Genomic DNA, 25,422 nt, shown 5'->3' on the forward strand with positions numbered 1-25,422 from the left:
TGGAAATAGCTCTATTTTAAAACTATATCTGTTGTTATTTTGGACATCTTTAATTTATTTTCTCCTCCTTTTGCGTTCTTATTTTACAAACTCTCCTCTCCCAGTCGAGACAAATACCTGTTGTATCTACGAGTATCTCTCTCCTGGTGCTCAGTGTATCTGAAACTCACATAGACAATATACACAACATTCATCCTGACCCCATATCACTTCATAAAGTTGGGTGTCTCCATCATCCACTGGCACAAGAGGGTTGACGAGCTCTTCTGGCGGGAAGTCTTCATTCACTTTGTCTCCCACGTCACGAGTCGAGGAGAAGGTCGAGAAGTAGTTTTACTGTAGGTTCTCGAGTCCGAGTGATGCTATCTCAACCCAGGTAGTGAGGAGCGAGGTTGATGGATACACAGGTAATAATCCAATAAAATTTCTTTAAATTTATACACCTATGAAGCATAACTAGAGTTAACATAAAATATATATCCCAGATTTATAAATATAACTTTTTATTTTTCTGGCGATAGCAAATATACATCTATCATGACTAATATATCTTAATTATATAAACCTCTAGATATACGAGGGAACACAAGGGTTCTTTAGTGTAGAAATAGTAAACAAAATACCTATCACTCTGTGGTATATATTATTACAGTCAAGCCATTAAACTTACATCACAGAATTCTGTCATGATCAACTCGACATTTCTATGGCAATATCAGAAAGGTATTTTTTCTTTTTCATGAATGTTACTCAAAGCACCATTATTAAACCATTATGAGTTTTGTTAAGTAGAAAACCGTAATGAATACATTTGAAGGTACAAAATATTTATTTCTGTCATGATTAGGAGTCAAACAAGTCACTCACCAAACATAATAAATGCAGATCACAGGTGGTGTGACTTCTCATATCAAAGTGACTTCGAGGTCCACTGCCCTACTTAAATTAGGGTAACCAGGCGGCATATTTGTCTTCCTGCGATCTGCCGTTTTCTACTTCTGAATTATATTAATAAAACCTCTAATGACATCTTCATGAGTTGGCCCTGACCAGACCTTAAACCTAGAGTAAAGAGTAAAAGGAACATCCATAGGTAATTATTTTACTTACATCCTGGTGATTGTGTTGATGGCTAGGATTGGTAACAAGATTTTGGACATATTGTACATAACCAGGTTTTAAGAATGAAAATCCATACACCCTGGTAATACTTGCCAGTGTATCTGATATGACTAACTCATTATTAACCCATAATAACAGAGGCTTTCACTGTTAGAGGACAACTATTTTTTTTCTTTTTATATTAAATACATATTGTTTTTTTTGGAAGTTAAATTCAGAATACAGTAGTTTGCCATACATATTTTATTTGTACTGAAAGACTTCCGAGTTGTCATACGGTCATAATACTCTTCCTAGCCTAACCCTGCAGCATGATAGCATCAGAGAACTTTGTATAAGTTACTATTTTAAACATATGGCACTGACGATACTCACACCCGACAACACGTCCCTCAGTAAGCTGGTACTGCTGTTACACTGATATTCCTGTTCACTTAAAAACTAAACAACCACTTATCATTTGGTCTGTTATGACTGGTGAGCACTCAAGGTAAGTGATGACCTTTCAAAATGACTGATGAACACTTAATATCTAATGTTGTGGTCTGTTAAAAAGTTAATCACTTAGTTTTTAGGTGTTTCTTCTGAGCCGTCATGACATGTTGTATAAGACGGTGCGGGGAGGAGTAGATAGCCTCTACTAGAGTACTGCCAGGCCGCAAAGCCATGATCCGCTCGGCAGCCATCACCACCACCTGCACCAGCTGTACGGGCGCGCTGTCGTGTAGGAAGCCAGCCATTATTCCGGCATCACTGTTCTTCACAATGTGGTCTTTGGGACCTTGACTCTCTGGAGACGGTTTGATATCCCTTTCTGAATTTCCTTCGTGGATGACAGTTGCAGTTGCTGTAGTTGAGTAGCAGCGACTGACGGTGATGTTTGACGTATATTTATTAATAGGACGTTCACTAGGCTGCGGCACACTAGGAAGGTCCGTAAAGAGAGCCTCCGCGCCAGACAGAGGCCATTCAGCTTCCGGACAAGGATCTAGCTGCTCCCACTGTGTCTCCCACTGGAAGGCTCGCACTGCTACCCGTCCCTCACCCCCACCGCCCATCACACCCCACGCCACACTCACGCCCCCTGCCAGAGTGCGGGATAAGAGTCGCAACAGTGTTGGGGAGTAGAGATGCTTAAGAGATCGAAGAGTGTTGACTGGACTACAGGGTGGTACGCTACCCTCGGGCTGGGAGCGGAGGTGACAGGTGATCAGAGCGAAGATGATTTGACCGACGTGGTGCACGAAGCATCTTTCCGAGGGCCCGGAAGCTGTGGCCCGCTGGTGCCCTGCAGACCCACGCCAAGCCTCGCACCCGCACCCCGTCATTCTGGAATTACACAACAATCATGGACTGTATGAGGCAAATAATGTTGCATTATTTCAATATAAGCATTAGTTTTCGTGACAAACTTGAGAGTAAACTACAGTATTTATGATAATAAGGATAAAAATCCAAAATATATATAATATTAATTCACTCAGGTCAATAATGAATATAACATGTCAACCTTCACTTGTAGTTCCTAGATAAAGGAGTGAACTAGGTAAAAGTTCATTCAAGTACACTGGTGTTATATAACGAAGTAATTTGCTTCTTGGTGGTCAAAATATTGTTGAAAGACGAGTTCTAAGAAATGTGTTTAAACAACGAAGGTCCCAAGGTTAGTAATGCACTAGTCCAGCAGCATTAAAAATTATGAAACAACTCTGTGTACATTTCTTTGCACAAAGTACTGTGCATATTGTATTTGAAGAAAATAGTTTTTGCTGTATAAGTTTCTTACTAGGTATTTGTACAAGTTGTCACACATTAATGTTTGCCTTATCTTTTGTCAGGGTGCTTTTTTTATGACTCCACTAAAAATAAGTATTTTGATTTTGTGTGTGAATTATATTTATGTACTGAATATAATATCTGATGTGTTTGCCTTTGATTGGTGTTCTTACCTGTATTGTAATTTTATTGCCCATGTGATAAACTCCCAATAAAATCAACCAATAAAAAAAAAAAAACCAGTTAAGGTACCCATAGCAAGTTTCAGATTTACACGTTCTCTACGGTTGGTGGGGCTCCTGGGTGCGTTGGTAAGACTTAGTTATTTATTCCAAGAGCAGAAAAGCTTGCCCGTGTATGATGAGGTAAATTACTACACAGACTCGAGGTGCGTCGCATTGTTTTAAGTATCTTACCAGCTCCATCTCCACAGCTAGCACTCATCAAACTTTAATTTGTTCCCACCAACCGAATCTCGAGAATTTTATCTTTATAAAAAGAGTGACGGAGAGTAATGCAGAATCCGAACAGGTCCTTCATCAGCAAGGGACTCTGCAGAAGGGTGTTGAAGAGATGCCAACTAGCAGACCTACTGATAATGGAGAGGGACGTTTCGAGCGCACGAACAACATAATAGTGTTTGGAGTCCCTGAGAACCAGTCGGAGACAGCCGAGAGTAAGAGAACACACGATGCCCCCCTCAGGATGTGAGGAGGCTGGGACAAAAACAAAAGGACAATCCTCGCTACCTCAGGATTACACTAGCGAGTGAGGATAAAAAAATGGAAGTTATTCGGCAGCGGTAAGGTTATCTGTGCTAGGCAAGACCTTAGAACCAGCCATGCGAGGGTATAGGGAGAGGGTGTTTTTGAAGAGTCCAAGTGGTGTAAAATTAAATTAAAGGGAGGGAACTTCCTTATTGTCGAGTGTATCTACAGATCCCCAAACTGTAGCCTACCCAAATCAAAGGAACTTAAGAGCTTTAATAGACAACGCAGCGATGCTCAACCCTAGGCACCTCCTTATCATGGGGGACTTTAACTGTGGCAACATCGACAGGAGAAACGAGTTCACCCCCAAATGACTTAAATAACCCTACTACTCTTTTTCAAGAAACTCCGAGAGATAATTTTCTGTTCCAACATGTTACAGATGCAACACATTACAGAAGGGAGCAAACACCCAAGCCACTTGACCTCATCATAACAAACAAAGAGGATATAGTGGCCAAACTGGAACATCTAGCCCCAGTTGGCACCAGTCACCATGTAGTGTTGTTATTCAGAGTTATCTGTTACCAGGTTCATGATAAAGCCAGGCCAATGTGCAAATATTACAAGGGAAATTACGACGGGATGAGGGAGGAGATTACGGGAATCCACTGGCCTGATTCACTAAGGCACAAGAACGCAGACACTATGCTGAATATCATAACTAGTAAAGTGACCCATTTGATCGATAAATATATCCCCAAGATCAAACCCAGTGCCTCTAGGAATACAAGGGGACCCCTACACATGAACCATGCGGCGGTCGACAAAGTTAAGAAAAACCCCCAGAAATTCAAGACGTGGGTTAGGTCAAACGATGAGCAATACAGGAGGATGTATGCAAGAGCCAGAAACCAAGCGAAGTCAGAATGTACAAGGGCTGAAAAGGAGTTCCAGAGGCTGGTTGCAAGCGAGGTCAAGTCAAACCCAAAGGCGTTTTACCGCCATGCAAAGTCGAAATTAAAAACGCGAGTCGGAGTATCAGACATAAGGCTTGAAGATGGTAGTTACGCAGATTCTGACCAGGACAAATCTGAGGCATTGAACAGCTTCTTTTCTACGGTGTTCACAAGAGAGGATGCGATTAACCTTCCTGCGTTTAAGGACAGACGGTTCGACACAGCACTGACCCACATTGTGTTCGCAGAAGGTATAAGAAATAAATTGTCAAAGCTAAAGGTCCATAAGAGTCCCGGCCCTGACATGGTGCATCCCAGAGTGCTAAGAGAACTGTGCAACGAGCTTGCTGAGCCCCTGAAGATCCTGTTCTGTAAATGCCTGGATGAACAAAAGGTCCCCAGTGATTGGAAAATGACTTATGTGAGTCATATCTTCAAAAAGGGCAATCGTCACTCCATGAACAACTATACAGTAGACCGGCGAGCCTGACCAGCATAGTATGCAAAGTACTTGATAGCATTATCAAGATGCCGCGATGAAACATCTACTACGAAACAACTTTGTCAAGGATTGCCAACACGGCTTTATGCCGGGGCGCTTCTGCTTTACACAATTGCTCAAGGAATTGGATATTTGGACCCATAATCTGGAACAGGGTGGTAATATAGACAATATATACCTAGATTTAGACAAGGCTTTCGATAGAGTACCCCACGAAAGGCTGAAAATCAAACTGGAAGGGTATGGAATTCGGAGAAATGTCCTAGCGTGAACAGAAGACTTTCTACATGACCGCAAGCAGTGTGTGGTGGTTAATGGCACGAAATCATCCTCTGTACCTGTCAAAAGCGGGGTACCACAGGGCAGTGTATTGGGCCCGCTGTTGTTTGTTTGTAATAATAATAAACGGTTTATTAATAGAGTTGCAGCCGGTGGCTGAAAATATACACTTACATTTGAGTTAGACATAATGATATAATATGCGTTGAATACATTTACAGGGCTGTACAGTAGATAAATCAGGAGTTGTTTATTATTTTAACAATAGATGGGATGGTGCTAATCTTATATCTATCGGTGCAGGCTCTTATGGGCTGAATTTTGTTGTACTGGCAGACTGCGTGAGGTGGGTGGGGGGCTGCCGGTGGTAGGAGGTGGCGATGACGAGGGTGGTGCATTAGTTGGCTGCCAAACCTTTCCCATGCTTGGTGGTGGAGGTCACTGAGGGATGGCATTTCCAGGGTGGAGAGAGCGTTGATGTAGCCGGAGTATTCTGCGCCGAGCATGATTCTGTAGGCCCTTTTCTGTACCTTCTCTAGCCGACGGTGTTGGGTGGAGTTGAGAGAAGATGACCAGGCTGGTGACACATACTTTAGTTTGGGGAGAATAAAGGCATTGTAGATAGTCCTCAGCTCTGGTGTGGGTGTCCCAAGTGACCTAAGTCGTCGTAGCATGTAGAGACGGTACGAGGATGCCTTGACTGTGTTATTTACATGGGCCTTCCAGTTTCATAAATGACATGCCTGACGCTGTACACTCCTCCATACAAATGTTTGCGGATGACCCCAAGTTATTTCGGGAAATCAAGAACCAAGCGGACTGTGAAGAGCTGCAGAAGGATCTCTGTGAGCTCCAAGAATGGTCGAAGAAATGCCTGCTGAGATTCAATGTCACGAAGTGTAAGAGGATGCAACTGGGGCATACCAACGGTAAGGAGGCATATCATATGTCCCAACGGGATGAAGAAACTGCGCTATTTGAGACTGAATATGAGAAGGACCTAAGTGTGTATGTTGACAATGAGCGGAAGTTCTCGGGCCATTGCGAGGAGGGTAAATCAGGCAAATAAATTATTAGGTCTTATAAGAAGGTCGTTCAGATATCTAGATGGTCCATCCCTCGTAACGATCATCAAGAGTGAAGTGCTTCCCTATCTGGAGTACTGTCACCCAGTCTGGTCCCCGAGATATACTAGAAACTGTCAGTTGATTGAAAATTTTCAAAGGAGGGCCACCAGACTGGTGCCTGCACTTCGGCACCTCAACTACCTTGAGAGATTGGAGCACCTGAACTTGCCGAGCTTATACTACAGACGGACAAGGGGCGACTTAATTGAGGTGTATAAGCATCTCAAGGGGAACTACTCAGTCGAGTGTCCTTACCTTGAGCTGGAGGACGCTCGCCCCACATGGGGTCACAGCTCAAGGTTGAAGAAGCTGCAGGTCCAGAAAATTGTGAGGGCAAACTTTTTCGGAGTGAGAGCAATAAACTCTTGGAACAATCTGCCAGAGAGTGTTGTGACGGCACTGAGTGTGAGCTCTTTCAAGACCAGACTTGACCAACACTTCAGCCTTCATAGGGTAAGAAGTAGCAGGTTACAAATTATTCCATACCGATAGGCAGATTAGGAAAGGAAGCGGAGTAGCAATCTTATGTCAGGGATAATCTGAAGTGTGAAATAAGTAAGGAAATAAAAATTGAGCAAATACAGAAACAATTTGGATAGAATTAATCGATGGAAGGGAAAAATTAATCACAGGAGTATGGAGTAATATATAGACCTCCTAATCTTGATAAGTGTTAATGAGCGACTTATATGGGATGAAATGCATGGGGATTCCAAACATAGCAAAGTCTGTTTGGTAAGAGACTTAAACGTTAGCCAAATAGATTGGATTGACCTTACGGGTAACTCAGAATCAGAGGATTTTCTTGAAACAATCCAGGACTGATTCCTAAGCCAACATATAACCGAACCCACCTGGGGTAATAATATACTCGATTTAGTTGTCAAACAGAGAAAACCTCAATAGTAATGTCGAGGTAGGGAACGAACTTGCTAACAGTGATCAAAAAAAAAATAAGATTCCAATTAGAATTTCACGGCAGCCGCAAGGAAAATTCCACTAAAGTCCCACATTTCAGAAAGACAAACTTTTACAGTTTGAAGAGGCAGCTGAGAGAAGGGGTATCACGCTTGGGTGTGAATTACATGACCTCACATGAGGTGACCTTGTAATAACCATGGTCGTATACGTCAGTTAACGTAAAATCAGACGATTCATATTTCGCTCAATAGCCCACAAAACATGTAGCTATACTTTCTTTATTTGAGTCCCCCGTCTCAGGACTCCGTTTTCTCATCGCTTCAGGACACCTGGATACTCCATTTTCTCTCTATCTTAGAGTGCACCCACGACTTCGTTATTCCTTAGTATAATGACAGAATTTGAAATTGCAACTGTGGTTGCATAAGTTGAGGCAACTTAGATATCTCTGATTACAGTTGGAACTTTCAAGATCCATTGTGAGTGATGTTGAAAGCTTCAACTGTCCTTATTGTCGGTAAAACTTGTCAAGTAAGTGAGTGTCAAGTCTGTCAGTACGAGTGGCATGTCCTTATATCGTCCTTGGGGATAACCATGAGTTTCCAATTGCTACTGAAGTTAGATTATTTTGATGCCCAAACATTAGAGAATCTGATGTTTGTAGTTCAGTTAGTGTCAGTTGTCTATTTCAGAAAGTCACTAATCTCCTGAAAAGATTCAGTCAAACTCAAAATCTCCAAAACCTAACGGCTCTCTCCAGGAAGAATTCCTTGACTGTGGTTTGTGGTTTCCGGTAAGTAGAGTTGTTAGTACGTGTTTAACGTCCATTTCACTTTTTCCTGACAAACTCAATCTCTGATTAGATAATAACAATAGACATAAGAAATTAACCTGACCCGTGACACTAACATTCATAGCTGAGTGTACAGCGACTAAGTTGAATAGAATTTCTGTTGTTGATGAGATTAGCCTTTCTGGTATGTATCTTTCTGGTATGTATGCGTAGGCCGGAACTGCCCCAGACTCACATATATACGAATGCACAAGGGAGACTCACATTAGTGACTCTTCCTTTATTTACTTTTTTACTTTTATCCTCTTCGCCACTGATCGGCTTGTTAGCCGCTTGGGCGATCGGTCACGTCTCTGATTACTTTTCCTTTTCATTTATCTTCTTCACCAAAAGATCGGCTCGCTAGCCGCCCGGGCGATCGGTCACGTCTCTGTCACGCACTGTTGGCAAATACTGGGCATGCACCGGCTCCTGAATGTACCTGAACCCGCTCCAGTGTTGGTCAAGTCTTGTCTTGAAAGAGCTCACACTCGGTGCCGTCACAACACTCTCTGGTAGATTGTTCCAAGAGTTCACAACCCTCACTCCAAAAAAGTTTGCCCTCACGGTTTTCTGGACTTGCGGCTTCTTCAATCTTGAGCTGTGACCCCTTGTGGGGCGAGCGTCCGCCATCTCCAAGTAAGGACACTCAACTGAGTAGTGCCCCCTGAGATGCTTATACACCTCAACTAGGTCCCCTCTTGCCCGTCTGTAGTATAAGCTAGGCAAGTTCAGGCGCTCCAATCTCTCAGGGTAACTGAGGTGCCGAAGTGCAGGCACCAGTCTGGTGGCCCTCCTTTGAACATTTTCAACCAACTGACAGTCCCTAGCATATCTCGGGGACCAGATGGGGTGACAGTACTCCAGACGGGGAGGCACTTCACTCCTGAAGATCGTTACGAGTGACGGACCGTCTTGATATCTGAACGACCTTCTTATAAGACCCATTAATATATTTGCCTGATTTACCTTCTTCTCACAATGGCCCGAGAACTTCAGCTCATTGTCAACATACACACCTAGGTCCTTCTCACACACAGTCTCAACTAGTGCAGTTTCTTCATCCCGTTGGGACATATGATACGCCTCCTTACCGTTGGTACGCCCCAGGTGCATCCTCTTACACTTCGTTACATTGAATCTCAGCAGGCATTTCTTCGACCATTCCTGTAGCCCACAGAGGTCCTTCTGCAGCTCTTCACAGTCCGCTTGGTTCTTAATTTCCCGAAATAACTTGGCGTCATCGGCAAACATTTTTATGGAGGAGTGTACAACGTCAGGCATGTCATTTATGAAACAAACAAACAACAGCGGCACTGCCCTGTGGTACCCCACTTGTGACAGGTACAGATGACGATTTCGTACCATTAATCATCACACACTGCTTGCGGTCATGTAGAAAGTCTTCTATCCACGCTAGGACATTTCCCCGAATTCTCCAGGCACTGTCTGTGGTGGCACCACTACTGAGGTTCGGTAGCCGCCTATGGGCAAGATGGTTCTTGAAGGATGTCTTGAATATGGTGAGATTAGAATCCGAGGACAAGATTACTCGGGGAACGCAGTGCGGAATTAAAGTGCCATGTTGTTCATTCCAAACTAGCAGGATGTGTTTGATAATATCTTAATTTTGGATCTTGTCGAGTGTGTTATATAATCATCTGTATTGACAATGAAGTAATATAATGAGTGTGTAGTGTTGTAATCAAGAAATTTATATCTATGTTGCTATGTGTAAAGTAAGACCTAAGTGAACAACTCTGGTCCGAGTGTAATTAATTAATATCTTATTCACTCCATATGTTAATAAATATTGGATAAGTAAACTACAAGTATCACCACTCTATTCCTTCTACCCATTGGTTCTCTAAATAGCTATTATAACTCACGTGCCTAGAAGCTCGTAGCAGGCTACCTAACAGTTCCATGAGATATGTTGTATTCTAATAAAAGTCTGGGTGGTGGCAGGATACCGTTGTAAGTATAATAAGTGTTGTAATAATCATGACATGGTTTCGAATATAACTAGAACAAAATATAATATGAAATAGTATAAGGAGGAAAACAGGACTCTTACAAATTGGTGACTTAGAAAATATAAGAAAGAATATAAGTATATAAATATATTGAAGGTATAAAAAGAAAAAGTATATGAAATAGTATGAAGTAAGAAAAGTCCGCCCCTTATACCACAACATTAAATATAAACACCAGTGACGAAAACTTATATTTTGCAGAATGAAATAGAGAACAGTGATGAAAACTTCTATGTTGGAGTTATCAGTCTTTCGCATCATTTTGGCACCCAGCAAGTAAATACCCACGATGATACTTGAGCAGTAATTTATTTTAACCTAAAACTAAGGTATGCTTGTGTAAACATTGATATGGCCACAAGTCCTGTATTTCTGCTGGTAGCAACACATACACCAGAACTGGCTGCCTCCAGGTCCAGGCTCCTGCTCGGCAATAGAGGTTCACGTTGCTTAACAAAGACGAATGAACAGGCTTTGTATGAAATAAAATAATGCCTAGGGTCGCCTTTGTTGTCTTTGCAGAGCGGTGGTTCCGATCCCTATTCACACGCAGAGGTCAATTCCCGACTAGCGAGGTATTTTTTGTATATGGAAATCCGCTTGCTATATAGACTGATGAGATATCTATACATACATATATATAAGATTAGACCCTTGTGGTACTCCACCGACAACTTTTTTCCCATCTTAATCTACTCATTTACTGTATGGCCACCCTTTGTTACCTCTTTGAGCCAATATTTAATGTAATACAATATTTTGCTTGTGATGTCGTGTGGCTGGATCTTACGAGGCCAGCCGTGCATGTGTAATTTTGACAAATGCCTTAGAAAAATCAAAGGAAGGGGAGTGAATTTGTCAGACTAGATCTTTTCTCCATGAAACAAGGTGGTTAAGAATGGCATCATGGCATCATGAACCAGTTACCAGATTGGAAACTTTCCTTTCAACAGTTCTGTTGGGTCACGGTGACCAGTCCTGGAGGTAATGCTTAAAATGGGATCAGAAATTCTGCAAATAGTGAGAAGAGAAAAAGATGTTCTTCCCTAGACTGCCACGGAAACACTGTCTCCATGTGACAATAAACTTCAATGGTTGATGTGTGTTACCTCTCACGTTACAGTGCGAGAGGTAAGTGTTTACACTAACACCCGAAGTATTATACATTAAGACAAAGCGGGATGGCTCTGGTGCACGTTCACAATGATAAGCAGCTGGATGCTGAGGTTTGGTGAGCTACACCGAAGAAGGCTGATGTGACCACCAATTGTACTCAACTACTGATGGAAGGTCATATTTTATCTTCGGCACTCAAGGTTTAGTCCTGTTTAAGTATACCTGTAACATTTTGCATTGATTAAATGGTAAAAAAAACCAGAAAATATATAGTTTTTTGTTTTGTTTACTTTCATCATTTTCGCCACTGATCGGCTCGTTAGCCGCTTGTGCGGTCGGTCACGTCTATGTTACGCACTGTTGGCAAGTACTGGGAATGAACTGGCTCCTGAATGTATCGGAACCTGCTCCAGTGTTGGTCAAGTCTGGCCTTGAAAGAGCTCACATTCGGTACCGTCACAACACTCTGTGGCAGATTGTTCCAAGAGTTCACAATTCTCACTCCCGCTGTTTTCTGGACTTGCGGCTTCTTCAACCTTGAGCTGTGACCCTTTGTAGGGCGGGCGTCTGCAAGCTCCAGGTATGTTAATACACTTCAATTAGGTCCCCCCTTGCCCGTCTGTAGTATAAGCTACGCAGTTGCAAACATTCTAATCTCTCTGGGTAGCTAAGGTTCCGTAGACGGCGCAGAGCAAGCACCAGTCTGGTGGCCCTCCTTTGGACAATTTCAATAAATTGACAGTTTCTACTATAACTCGGGGTCCAGACGGGGAAGCACCTCACTCTTGAAGATCGTGACGAGGGACGGACCATCTAGATATCTGAACGACCTCTTATAAGACCTACTAGTCATCTTTTTGTCACATTGGTCCGAAAACCTAGAGGTCGTCGCATGCCAAGAATGTGTGTTGTCTTATGATATAAATGCCTTCCAAATGGCTGAAGTACATTTAAAAATTCAATAGTTTCTAAGAGCTGCCCCCCCCCCCCTCACTGTCCTCTTGGACCTTGAATCCTGTTTAAGACCCAAGACTCTACCTCCAAATAGGTCATATTTAGGATCTCAATCCGCCCCTGTACACAACCATTAACCATTACCCTGTAGCCAAGTGATCATCCTAATATGCTGTAAGTTCCTATGGTATGACACGCACGCACACACAGAGTGCCTCACCTGTGCTTCCTGGAGAGCATGTTCTCGAGGGCGAGCCTGTCTCTCAAGAGGAAGATGTTGTCGAGTGCGAGGGGTGTGTAGGGTAGGCCACTCTGCAGCATGTGAAGAAGCGCTGACCCCACCTGGTACACCACCGTCCACACCAGCTCCTCCGGCACTGAGCATCCACACGCCGTCAATCGCGTCTGTTGACACCAGGAGCGTAATTAGTGATGTTGAGCCTGATGTATCGGTACTGTGTCATGTACTGTGTGTCGTGTACTATGTATGTGGGAGGTACTGTGTGTCGTGTACTATGTATGGTGTACTGTGTATCGGTACTGTATGTCGTGTACTGTGTATGGTGTACTATGTGTCGTGTACTGTATATGTGGGAGGTACTATGTGTCGTGTACTGTATATGTGGTGTACTATGTGTCGTGTACTGTATATGTGGAATACTGTCTCGTGTACTGTGTATGGTGTACTGTGTCGTGTACTATATGTGGAATACTGTGTGTCGTGTACTGTATAGGTGGGAGGTACTATGTGTCGTGTACACTATGAGTGAGAACGAGGATTTTTGTTGCTCCGCTCAAGGGATGTGGTCCTGTAGCACTAAAGAGCTTCACTTGACATACTGAAGAAAATGTCGTATACAGTATATAGTATCTATGGGTGAGTGAGGCCAAGAGTCGAGAACACCGTCAGTATAGGGAACTTCTGGGTCGGGTACGAACTAAAAAATTTTTTTATTGATTGCTGACTAAATATTGTGGATGACAGCTGACTTATTATATGGACGTCACATAGAGACACTGTACAGTAATATTTACAATGTGTCCAACCTTGTGTACCAAAGTGAACTATGTATTTAATTAATTACCAAGTCATAGTTCTCTAATCACTGCTCAAGACACTCAGTGAATAAATTTAACTTTAGGGAACTCATTAAAATGTACAGTATAGGTACTTTTAAGTTACTGAATAACGAACATGGATAACAGTAGATGAACTGCTACTGTTGTGAGAACCCCCGTAGGAGCCGCCGCCGGCGGTGTCAACAGCAGAAGGCGCTGACGGTGTTCTCTCACTCACCTGGATCTGGTCGAGGGTGGCGATGGGTGTGTCGAGCAGGTAGAAGGCGTTGCTGGTGACATCATCGTAGACGACGCCCCACACGCTCATGATGTAAGGATGGTCCACCCAGAACCACGCGTCTGCCGACCATCCCAGCCAGTGCCACCCGCCCTGTAGGGACAACAATACCTTCACTGCCAAGCTCACTCAGCTAATTGACACAAAGAAACATATCCTATAAAGTATTCATAATGAAGTGTGACTCAATTCAATTCATTTTATCACCTACAATCCTAGATTTTTCCAAATTCTGTACTTCTAATCTGGATCGACATTCACTACAGCTAGTGATAAATAAAAACTAATTCAGCCCTGTGTGGAGGCCAGCACCTCTCCAAAGTTCAAACACAGACAACCAACGTGAGATTCCCCTCACCCTTGCCAGGTACAGTATTGGAAGAGGGGGAGCAAGAGTGAGCAAGTCATGCACTTGTGAAACTTCTGACGTATGATGGTACTGAAATGCAAGATATCTTGCTGGGGGAGGGGGAGGCATAGAGGCTAGGCAGCTATCATCAGTGCCACACGACGCCTGCGTCAGGTGGGTCACGCCAAGACCATGACACTCATATGTCATATGTTGTGCTTGTCAGTGGCTCATATAAGTCTGCGAGATAAACACATCACGTTTCACATCGCCTTCATCTTCAATAGTTTCTGTGGGAAGTGAACTTTTCTCAGTGTCTTCACAGGCGAAATTCACCATAAGTAACTTAATCATTAGTAATAACACACACAACTTTTTATCTGTGTTATGGATCCACTGGCCACATATAATACAGGTCGTCCATAAAAATTTTATTCCGGTTTTAAAATTATATTACAACCGATCCAAAAGAGATACAATAATATGGCTTCCTCCATGTTGCCTTAATCTGAGTGACAATTTTCTATTACATGGTTACTAAATAAAGATATATGTATCTTCTGTACACCTCTACAAACGTCATCACACTTCTACACAATTCCATACAGATCTACACACCATCACACATCTCAACACAACTTAAACACGCCTCTACACGTCTTCACACATCTCAACACAACTTAAACACGCCTCTACACGTCTTCACACATCTCAACACAACTTAAACACGCCTCTACACGTCTCCACACATCTCAACACAACTTAAACACGCCTCTACACGTCTTCACACATCTCAACACAACTTAAACACGCCTCTACACGTCTTCACACATCTCAACACAACTTAAACACGCCTCTACACGTCTTCACACATCTCAACACAACTTAAACACGCCTCTACACGTCTTCACACATCTCAACACAACTTAAACACGCCTCTACACGTCTCCACACATCTCAACACAACTTAAACACGCCTCTACACGTCTTCACACATCTCAACACAACTTGAACACGCCTCTACACGTCTTCACACATCTCAACACAACTTAAACACGCCTCTACACGTCTTCACACATCTCAACACAACTTAAACACGCCTCTACACGTCTTCACACATCTCAACACACTACCTAGCAGGTGATGGGAGGTGGTTAGTCGTCTTTATTATCAGGTTCAAACTGTTGCCACATTTACCAGGTTATTATAGTAATTTTGATCTTACTGATCCAACTTAAGATGGGCCCTGTCCTGAAGGGTTATTCTCACAAGCTATGGTTACTCTCACAAGCTTTGGTTACTCTCACAAGCTTTGGTTACTCTTACAAGTTATGGTTACTCTCACAAGCATTGGTTACTCTCACAAGCTTTGGTTACTCGCACAAGTTATGGTTACTCTCACAAGCTTTGGTTACTCTCACAGGCTTTGGTTACTCTCACAAGTTATGGTTACTCTCACAAGCTTTGGTTACTCTCACAAGCTTTGGTTAATCTCACAAGCTAGGGTTACTCTCACAAGCTTTGGTTACTCTCACAAGTTTTGGTTACTCTCACAAGCTATGGTTACTCTCACAAGCTTTGGATGCTCTCACAAGTTATGGTTACTCTCACAAGCTTTGGTTACTCTCACAAGCTATGGCTACTCTCACAAGCTTTGGTTAATATCACAAGCTTTGGTTACTCTCACAAGCTATGGTTACTCTCACAAGCTTTGGTTACTCTCACAAGCTTTGGTTACTCTCCCAAGCTTTGGTTACTCTCACAAGCTATGGTTACTCTCACAAGCTTTGGTTACTGTCACAAGCTATGGTTACTCTCACAAGCTTTGGTTAATCTCACAAGCTTTGCTTAATCTCACAAGCTTTGGTTAATCTCACAAGGTTTGGTTACTCTCACAAGCTATGGTTACTCTCACAAGCTTTGGTTACTCTCACAAGCTTTGGTTAATCTCACAAGCTTTGGTTAATCTCACAAGCCTTGGTTACTCTCACAAGCTTTGGTTACTCTCACAAGCTATGGTTACTCTCAAGCTAGGGGCTTCTCTCACAACCTAGGGGCTACTCTCACAAGCTAGGGGGTACTCTCACAAGCTATAGTTACTCTCACAAGCTAGGGGCTACTCTCACAAGCTATGGTTACTCTCACAAGCTAGGGGCTACTCTCACAAGCTATAGTTACTCTCTCAAGCTATGGTTACTCTCAAGCTAGGGACTACTCTCACAAGCTAAGGGCTTCTCTCTACACGCTATGGTTACTCTCAAGCTAGGCTCCCTCTCACAAGCTAGGGGCTTCTCTCACAAGCTAGGGACTACTCTCACAAGCTAGGGGCTTCTCTCACGCTGGGCTTCTCTCAAGCTAGGGGCTCTCTCACAAGCTAGGGGCTCTCTCCACAAGCTAGGGACTACTCTCACAAGCTATGGTTACTCTCACAAGCTAGCTTCTCTCACAAAGCTAGGGGCCCTCTCACAAGCTAGCTTCTCTCACAATCTAGGGACTACTCTCACAAGCTAGGGACTACTCTCATAAGCTATGGTTACTCCTACAAGCTATGATTACTCTCAAGCCAGGGGCCCTCCTCACAAGCTAGGGGTTTCTCCAAGCTAGGGACTACTCTCACAAGCTATGGTTACTCACAGCTATAGTTACTCTCACAAGCTAGGGGCTACTCACAAGCTATGGTTACCTCTCCTAAGCTAGGGGCTTCTCCTCACAAGCTAGGACTACTTTCACAAGCTATGGTTACTCTCACAAGCTATAGTTACTCTCACAAGCGGTTACTCACAGCTAGGGGCTACCTCAGCTATGGTTACCTCACAAGCTATAGTTACCTCACAAGCTAGGGGCTACCTCAATGCTTATGGTTACCTCACAAGCTAGGGGCTTCTCTCACAAGCTAGGGACTACTTTCACAAGCTATGGTTACTCTCACAAGCTATAGTTACCTCACAAGCTATGGTTACTCACAAGCTAGGGGCTACTCTCACAAGCTATGGTTACTCTCACAAGCTTAGGGGCTACTCTCACAAGCTAGGGGCTACTCCTCACAAGCTATGGTTACTCTCACGCTAACAACCTCTTTAAATAAGTGATTTTTTACTTATTTCTACGTGTGTGTGTGTGTGTGTGTGTGTGTGTGTGTGTGTGTGTGTGTTTGGCCAGCACCACGAAACATTTGGCTCTCGTTCGCTGCGTTGGCGTCATTCACAGTGCGCCAGCTTCCCCTCCCCCGCCACCCTCACCACTACAACTAACATTCACCAATACCACCAGCATCCACCAGTACCACTACAATCATCCTCACAGCACCAACACCACCATAGGAACATAAGAATGGAGGAAGCTGCCCATACTAGACAGTCCCGTTTACACCCAACTCCTATCGCTCATATATCTGCCCAACATATATTTGAAGCTACGCAGCGTGTTCGAGTAATGATGAAGTACGGTAAATAGTCCACTCATCCACTACTCTATTTCCAAACCAGTGTTTACCTATCTCGCGCCTAAATCTAATTTTTTTCTAATTTAAAACCATTGTTACAAGTTCGATCCTGGTTGGATAGTTTGAGTACCTTTGTTATATCACCTTTGTTCAGCCCTGACTTCCATTTATACACCTCGGTCATATCGCCCCTCAATCTACGTCTCTCGAGGGAGTGCAAATTCAGACGCTTTAACCTGTTTCTGTATTCAAGGTTCCTCATACCATGGATTAGTCTTGTCATCCTCCTATGCATGTTTCTTAGGATTCGATATCCATACTGTAGTACGGTGACAAAACTGAACTGCATAATCCAAGTGGGGTCTCACAAGCGCAAGATATATAATTTCAGGATAGCCTCGCTAGTCTTGAAACTAACACTCCTTTGTATGAACCCAAGTACTTTGGTAGCCTTGTTTCGAGCAAAGACACATTGTTTACTTGGTTTAAGATTTCTACTTATCATTAACTCTAATTCTTTCTCACCGTCGGACTTCTATATCAACGTTGTTCATCTGACATCTGGTTTCTCTGTTTACATCTCCTAGACTAAGTACTTTACATATTCCACATTAAATTTCATTTGCCACTTTTCAGATCATGCGAAAAATTTGTTTAGATCTTCCTGTAGTTTTGCCGAGTCTTCGTCAGATTTAATTTCTCCCTATTTTAATGTCGTCAGCAAATTTATTCATGTTGCTGTCTACGCAGATGTCTATGTCGTTTATGTATAAAATAAATGATAATGGTCCAAGCACTGAGCCTTGGGGTACTCCACTAGTGACGTCACCCCAATCAGATATGTGCCATTAATACGGACTGTTTCCTGTCCTGTAACCACACCCGAATCCAGTTTAGAAAACCTCCTCCAATTCTATGAGCCTCCACTTTACATATTAGTCTTTCGTGGGGGACCCTGTCGAAGGCTTTGCTAAAGTCGAAGTAAACCACATCAGAATCGTGTCCGTCATCCACTGATCCAAAAACAGTTGAAAAGAATGATAATAAATTTGTCAGACATGAACGCCTACTTGTGAAGCCATGCTGGGAATCATGCTGGATCAATTTGTGTTTCTCAGGGTGATTTTGAATTGAGTTTGAAATTATTGCTTCCAATAATTTGCCTACAATTGATGTTAAACTGATTGGACGGTAGTTTGAGGATAGTGATTTATCTCCCTTCTTGAAAATCTGTATCACATTCGCTATCCTCAAGGACTAAGTTCTCTCTTACGTTTCTTTAATACTCTGGCAAATATATCGTTGGGACCTGGCGACTTATTAGGTTTTAGTTTATCTATTTGTTTACTAACATTGTTACTAGTCATTAATATCTCGCTTAATTTATTTTCTTCACTATCTCTGTAGATAGTTGGTGCCTCGGGTATCCCGTCACTACCACCACTAACCTCACACTACCACCACCATCCTCTCGCAGCCACCACCCTCCCACTACCACCATCCTCACAACACCACCCCACCACCATCCTCACAACACCACCACCACCATCCTCACAATACCACCCCCACCAGGTCAGATATTTTCTATATCACATTTAACGTACCAAATAAGTTACATCGCTTGAGTTTTATTACAATATTAGTTCACAAAAAATAACATGTAGCCAATTTGTTTCCATTATTCTCGTGTAAAACTTCAGTAAAGATTTATAAGTTTTTTTTTTTTAGTATAAAGAAAATCCGAACTACCCATCTGCCTTTAAGTGATGCAACCTTTCTTCTTGCCCAGCACACGTTTTTGGTCACTGCCGTTCACCTTGGAACACTGTGATCGTTAACCTCTCCACCACCTCACTTCCCTCTCACAAGTCTTCCTCCCACCACCTCCCACTAACAAAACAGAGAGAGAGAGAGAGAGAGACCAATAATTCAGTGCCTTCCTCCTCGGTTCTGGATTAAGTTCCTGGAAACACTCGTCTTGTCAACATACTCAGGCATGCAAAACTTAATACCGCTAACAGAAGTGATTCCTTCATACACTGGAGAATTTCAACACGATTTCCCAAATTGTGTTTTGGTGATGCGAGTGTTCTTGACGTATGAAAAACCATAAAAAATTATCTTTACAATATGACACAACGGACCAAAGATTCTGACAACCCTATCTACACAACAGGAGTCGAAGTGTTCATTTAGAAATTCATCAGTACCCTATGTAAAGATACTTTTTTTGACTGTGTACACTAGACAACCTCCTTCCTCACTACACTACAACCTCTTCCCCCACACTACAACCTCTTCCCCACACAACAACCTCTTCCTGCACACACTACAACCTCTTCCCCCACACAACAACCTCTTTCACCTACACACTATAACCTTTTTTCCCATACTACAACCTTTTTTCCCCACATCCCTCCCACACACTACAACCTCTTCCCGCACACACACACTACAACCTTTTCCCCATACTACAACCTGTTCCGCCACACACACTACAACCTCTGCTCCCACACACTACAACCTCTTCCCCCACACACTACAACCTCTTCCCACGCACACTAAAACCTTTTCCCCTTACTACAACCTTCCCCACACACTACAATTCTCCTCCGACACACTACAACCTTTTCCACACCAATACAACCTCTTCCCCACACACTACAACCTCTTCCCACGCACACTAAAACCTTTTCCCTTACTACAACCTCTTCCCCCACACACACCACAAGATTCTCCCCACACACAACAACCTCTTCCCCACACCTTCAACCTCTTCCCCACACACTACAACCTCTTCCCCACACACTACAACCCTTTCCCCACACTTCAACCTTCCCCCACACACACTACAACCTCTTTCCCCACACACAACAACCCCTCCCCCACACTGCCTGGGTGGGGTGAAACAGGTGGGTGGTGGCAGTAAGGTGTTGCACTGGCACCAACTGAATGGACCTCTTTCCTCCTCCCACCTGCCATACCAGGGGAAACCCACATTTGATTCTGGACTAGTGCCATCATGTATTTGTGGCTGACAGAGGAGTGCCATCATGTTGTGGCTGACAGAGAGTGCCATCATGTTGCGGCTGACAGAGGAGTGCCATCATGTTGTGGCTGACAGAGGAGTGCCATCATGTTGTGGCTGACAGGAGGAGTGCCATAATGTTGTGGCTGACAGAGGTGCCATCATGTTGTGGGTGACGAGAATGCCATCATGTTGTGGCTGACAGAGGAGTGCCATCATGTTGGCGGCAGAGGAGTGCCATCATGTTACGCGGCTGACAGAGGTGCCATCATGTTGTGGCTGACAGAGGAGTGCCATCATGATGTGGCTGACAGGAGTGCCATCATGTTGTGGCTGACAGAGGAGTGCCATCATGTTGCGGCTGACAGAGGAGTGCCACCATGTTGTGGCTGACAGAGGAGTGCCATAATATTTGTGGCTGACAGAGAGTGCCATCATGTTGTGGCTGACAGAGGAGTGCCATAATGTTGTGGCTGACAGAGGTGCCATCGTATTGTGGCTGACAGAGGAGTGCCACCGTATTTGTGGCTGACAGAGGGAATGCCATCATGATGTGGCTGACAGAGGAGTGCCATCATGTTGTGGCTGACAGAGGAGTGCCATCATGTTGTGGCTGACAGAGTGCCATCATGTTGTGGCTGACAGAGGTGCCATCATGTTGTGGCTGACAGAGGAGTGCCATCATGATGTGTGGCTGACAGAGGGTACCATCATGTTGTGGCTGACAGAGGAGTGCCATCATGTTGTGGCTGACAGAGGTGCCACCATGTTGTGCGGCTGACAGAGGAGTGCCATCATGTTGTGGCTGACAGAGGAGTGCCATCATGTTGTGGCTGACAGAGGTACCATGTTGTGGCTGACAGAGGAGTGCCATAATATTTATTAGCTGACAGAGGAATTGCCATCATGATGTAGCTGACAGAGGAAGTGCCATCATGTTGTGGCTGACAGAGTACCATCATGTTGCTTGTGGCTGACAGAGGAGTGCCATCATGTTGTGGCTGACAGAGGAGTGCCATAATGTTGTGGCTGACAGAGAGTGCCATCATGTTGTGGCTGACAGAGGAGTGCCATCATGTTGTAGCTGACAGAGGAGTGCCATAATGTTGTGGCTGACAGAGGTCACCATCATGTTGTAGCTGACAGAGGAGTGCCATCATGTTGTGGCTGACAGAGGTGCCATCATGATGTGGCTGACAGAGGTGCCATCATGTTGTGGCTGACAGAGGTGCCATCATGTTGCGGCTGACAGAGGAGTGCCACCATGTTGTAGCTGACAGAGTGCCATAATGTTGCTGGCTGACAGGTACCATCATGTTGTGGCTGACAGAGGTGCCATATAATGTTCTGGCTGACAGAGGAATGCCATCATGTTGTGGCAGAGGAGTGCCACCATGTTGTAGCTGACAGAGGAATTACCATCATGTTGTGGCTGACAGAGGAGTGCCATCATGTTGTGGCTGACAGAGTGCCACCATGTTGTAGCTGACAGAGGAGTGCCATCATGATGTGGCTGACAGAGGAGTGCCATCATATTTGTAGCTGACAGAGGAGTGCCATCATATTTGTGACTGACAGAGGGTACCATCATGTTGTAGCTGACAGAGGAGTGCCATAATGTTGTGGCTGACAGAGGAGTGCCACCATGTTGTGGCTGACAGAGGGAGATATATATGTTGGCTGACAGAGGTACCATCATGATGTGGCTGACAGAGGTGCCACCATGTTGTGGCTGACAGAGGAGTGCCATCATGTGTGGCTGACAGAGGAGTGCCATCGTATTTGTGGCTGACGGGGAGTGCCATCATGTTGTGGCTGACAGGAGTGCCATCATGTTGTGGCTGACGGAAAGTGCCATCATGTTGTGGGTGACAGAGGAGTGCCATCATGTTGTGGCTGACAGAGGAGTGCCGCAATGTTTGTGGCTGACAGAGGGTACCATCATGTTGTGGCTGACAGGAGTGCCATCATGTTGGCTAATGACAGAGAAGTGCCATCAATATTTGTGGCTGACAGAGGTGCCATCATGTTGTGGGTGACAGAGGAGTGCCATCATGTTGTGTGGGTGACAGAGGAGTGCCATCATGTTGTGGCTGACAGAGGAGTGCCATCATGTTGTGGCTGACAGAGGAGTCGCGCAATATTTGTGGCTGACAGAGGTGCCATCATGTTGTGGCGGCAGAGAGGAGTGCCATCATATTTGTGGCTGACAAGAGGAGTGCCATCATGTTGTGGCTGACGGGGATTGCCATCATGTTGTGGCTGACAGAGAGTGCCATCATATTGGCTGACGAGAGAGTGCGTAAGCTGTGGCGGCAGAGTGCCATCATGTTGTGGCTGACAGAGGAGTGCCATCATGTTGTGGCTGACAGAGGTGCCATCATGTTGTGGGTGACAGAGGAGTGCCATCATGTTGTGGCCCATAATGTTGTGGCTGACAGAAGATGCCATCATGGTGTGGCTGACAGAGGAGTGCCATCATGTTGTGGCGGCAGAGAAGTGCCATCATGTTGTGGCTGACAGAGGAGTGCCATCATGTTGTGGGTGACAGAGGGAGTGCCATCATGTTGTGGCTGACAGAGGTGCCATCATGTTGTGGTGACAGAGGAGTGCCGTATCATGTTGCGGCCTGACGGAGGAGTGCCATCATGTTGTGGCTGACAGAGGAGTGCCATAATGTTGTGGCTGACAGAGGAGTGCCATCATGTTGTAGCTGACAGAAAGTGCCATCATGTTGTGGCCTTTGACAGAGGGAATGCCATCATGTGTGGCTGACAGGAGTGCCATCATGTTGTGGCTGACAGAGGAGTGCCATCATGTTGTGGCTGACAGAGGAATGCCATCATGTTGTAGCTGGCTGACAGAGGAGTGCCATCATGGCGGCAGAGAGTGCCATCATGTTGTATGGCTGACAGAGGAGTGCCATCATGTTGCAGCTGACAGAGGAGTGCCATCATGTTGGCGGTAGCAGAAGGAGTGCCATAATATTTGCGGCTGACAGAGGAGTGCCGACCTGTTGTGGCTGACAGAGGAGTGCCATCATGTTGTAGCTGACAGAAGGAATGCCATCATGTTGTGGCTGACAGAGGAGTGCCATCATGTTGTAGCTGACAAGAGGAAGTGCCACCATGTTGTAGCTGACAGAGGAGTGCCATCATGTTGTGGCTGACAGAGGAGATGCCATAATGTTGTGGCTGACAGAGGTGCCATCATGTTGTGGCTAGCAGAGGAGATGCCATCATGTTGCAGCTGACAGAGGAATTATACATCATGTTGCGCTGACAGAGGGTACATCATGTTGTAGCTGACAGAGTGCCATCATGTTGTAGCTGACAGAGGAGTGCCATCATATTTGTAGCTGACAGAGGAGTGCCATAATGTTGTAGCTGACGAGGAGTGCCATCATGTTGTAGCTGACAGAGGAGTGCCATCATATTTGTAGCTGACAGAGGAGTGCCATCATGTTGTAGCTGACAGAGGAGTGCCATAATGTTGTGGCTGACAGAGGAGTGCCATCATGTTGTGGCGACAGAGGAGTGCCATCATGTTGTGGCTGACAGAGGTACCCATCATGTTGTGGCTGACAGAGGTGCCATCATGTTATGTGCCTGACAGAGGAGTGCCATCATGTTGTGGCTGACAGAGGAGTGCCATCATGTGGTGTGGCTGACAGAGGAGTGCCATCATGTTGTGGCTGACAGAGGTGCCATCATGTTGTAGCTGACAGAGGTGCCATAATGTTGTGGCTGACAGAGGAGTGCCATCATGTTATGGCTGACAGAGGAGTGCCATAATGTTGTAGCTGACAGAGGTGCCATCATGTTGTGGCTGACAGAGGAGTGCCATCATGTTGTGGCTGACAGGAGTGCCATGTCATGTTGTGGCTGACAGAGAGTGCCATCATGTTGTAGCTGACAGAGGAGTGCCATAATGTTGTAGCTGACAGAAGATGCCATCATGTTGTAGCTGACAGAGGAGTGCCATCATGTTGTAGGTGACAGAGGAGTGCCACCGTATTTGTGGCTGACAGAGGAGTGCCATCATGTATTTGTAGCTGACAGAGGAGTGCCACCATGTTGTGGCTGACAGAGGTGCCACCATGTTAGCTGGCTGACAGAGAATTGCCACCATGTTGTGGCCTGACAGAGTGCCACCGTATTTGTGACTGACAGAGGAGTGCCACCATGTTGTAACTGACAGAGGTGCCATCATGTTGTGGCTGACAAGGAGTGCCACCATGTTGTATTAATGACAGAGGAGTGCCACCATGTTGTAACTGACAAGTGCCACCATATTTGTGGCTGACAGAGGAGTGCCATCATGTTGTGGCTGACAGAGGAAGTGCCTCATGTTGTGGCTGACAGAGGGAGTGCCATCATGTTGTGTGGCTGACGAGGTACCATCATGTTGTGGCTGACAGAGGAGTGCCATCATGTTGTTGTGGCTGACAGAGGAGTGCCATCGTATTTATGGCTGACAGAGGAGTGCCATAATGTTGTGTGGCTGACAGGGAGTGCCACCATATTTAGTAGCTGACAGAGGAGTGCCATATTTGTGGCTGACAGAGGAGTGCCATCATGATGTGGCTGACAGAGAGGTGCCATCATGTTGTGGCGGCAAGTGCCATCATGTATTTGTGGCTGACAGAGGAGTGCCATCATGTGTTGTGGCTGACAGAGGAGTGCCATAATGTTGTGGCTGACAGAGGAGTGCCATCATGTTGTGGCTGACAGAGGAGTGCCATCATGTTGTGGCTGACAGAGGAGTGCCATCATGTTGTGGAGTGACGAGGAGTGCCATCATGTTGTGGCTGACAGAGGAGTGCCATAATGTTGTGGCTGACAGAGGAGTGCCATCATGTTGTGGCTGATGAGGAGTGCCATCATGTTGTGGCTGACAGAGGAGTGCCATC

General features: G+C 44.8%; 1 protein-coding gene across 1 annotated transcript in view; it reads right to left on the minus strand.

Moving 5' to 3' along the window:
• Window positions 1-410: 410 nt before the first annotated feature.
• LOC121869144 overlaps window positions 411-25,422 on the minus strand; it is a 96,370-nt gene continuing 71,358 nt past the window's right edge. The window contains exons 2-4 of the mRNA XM_042370334.1: window positions 13,632-13,784; window positions 12,555-12,739; window positions 411-2,451 (exon numbers count right to left, since the gene is read on the minus strand). Coding sequence (XP_042226268.1) covers window positions 1,683-2,451; window positions 12,555-12,739; window positions 13,632-13,784 — 1,107 coding nt within the window. The 3' untranslated portion in view covers window positions 411-1,682. The remainder of the gene's footprint in view (window positions 2,452-12,554; window positions 12,740-13,631; window positions 13,785-25,422) is intronic.

This window comes from Homarus americanus, unplaced genomic scaffold (genome assembly GCF_018991925.1).
Source record: "Homarus americanus isolate GMGI-L3 unplaced genomic scaffold, GMGI_Hamer_2.0 scaffold32583, whole genome shotgun sequence".
NCBI lineage: Eukaryota > Metazoa > Arthropoda > Malacostraca > Decapoda > Nephropidae > Homarus > Homarus americanus.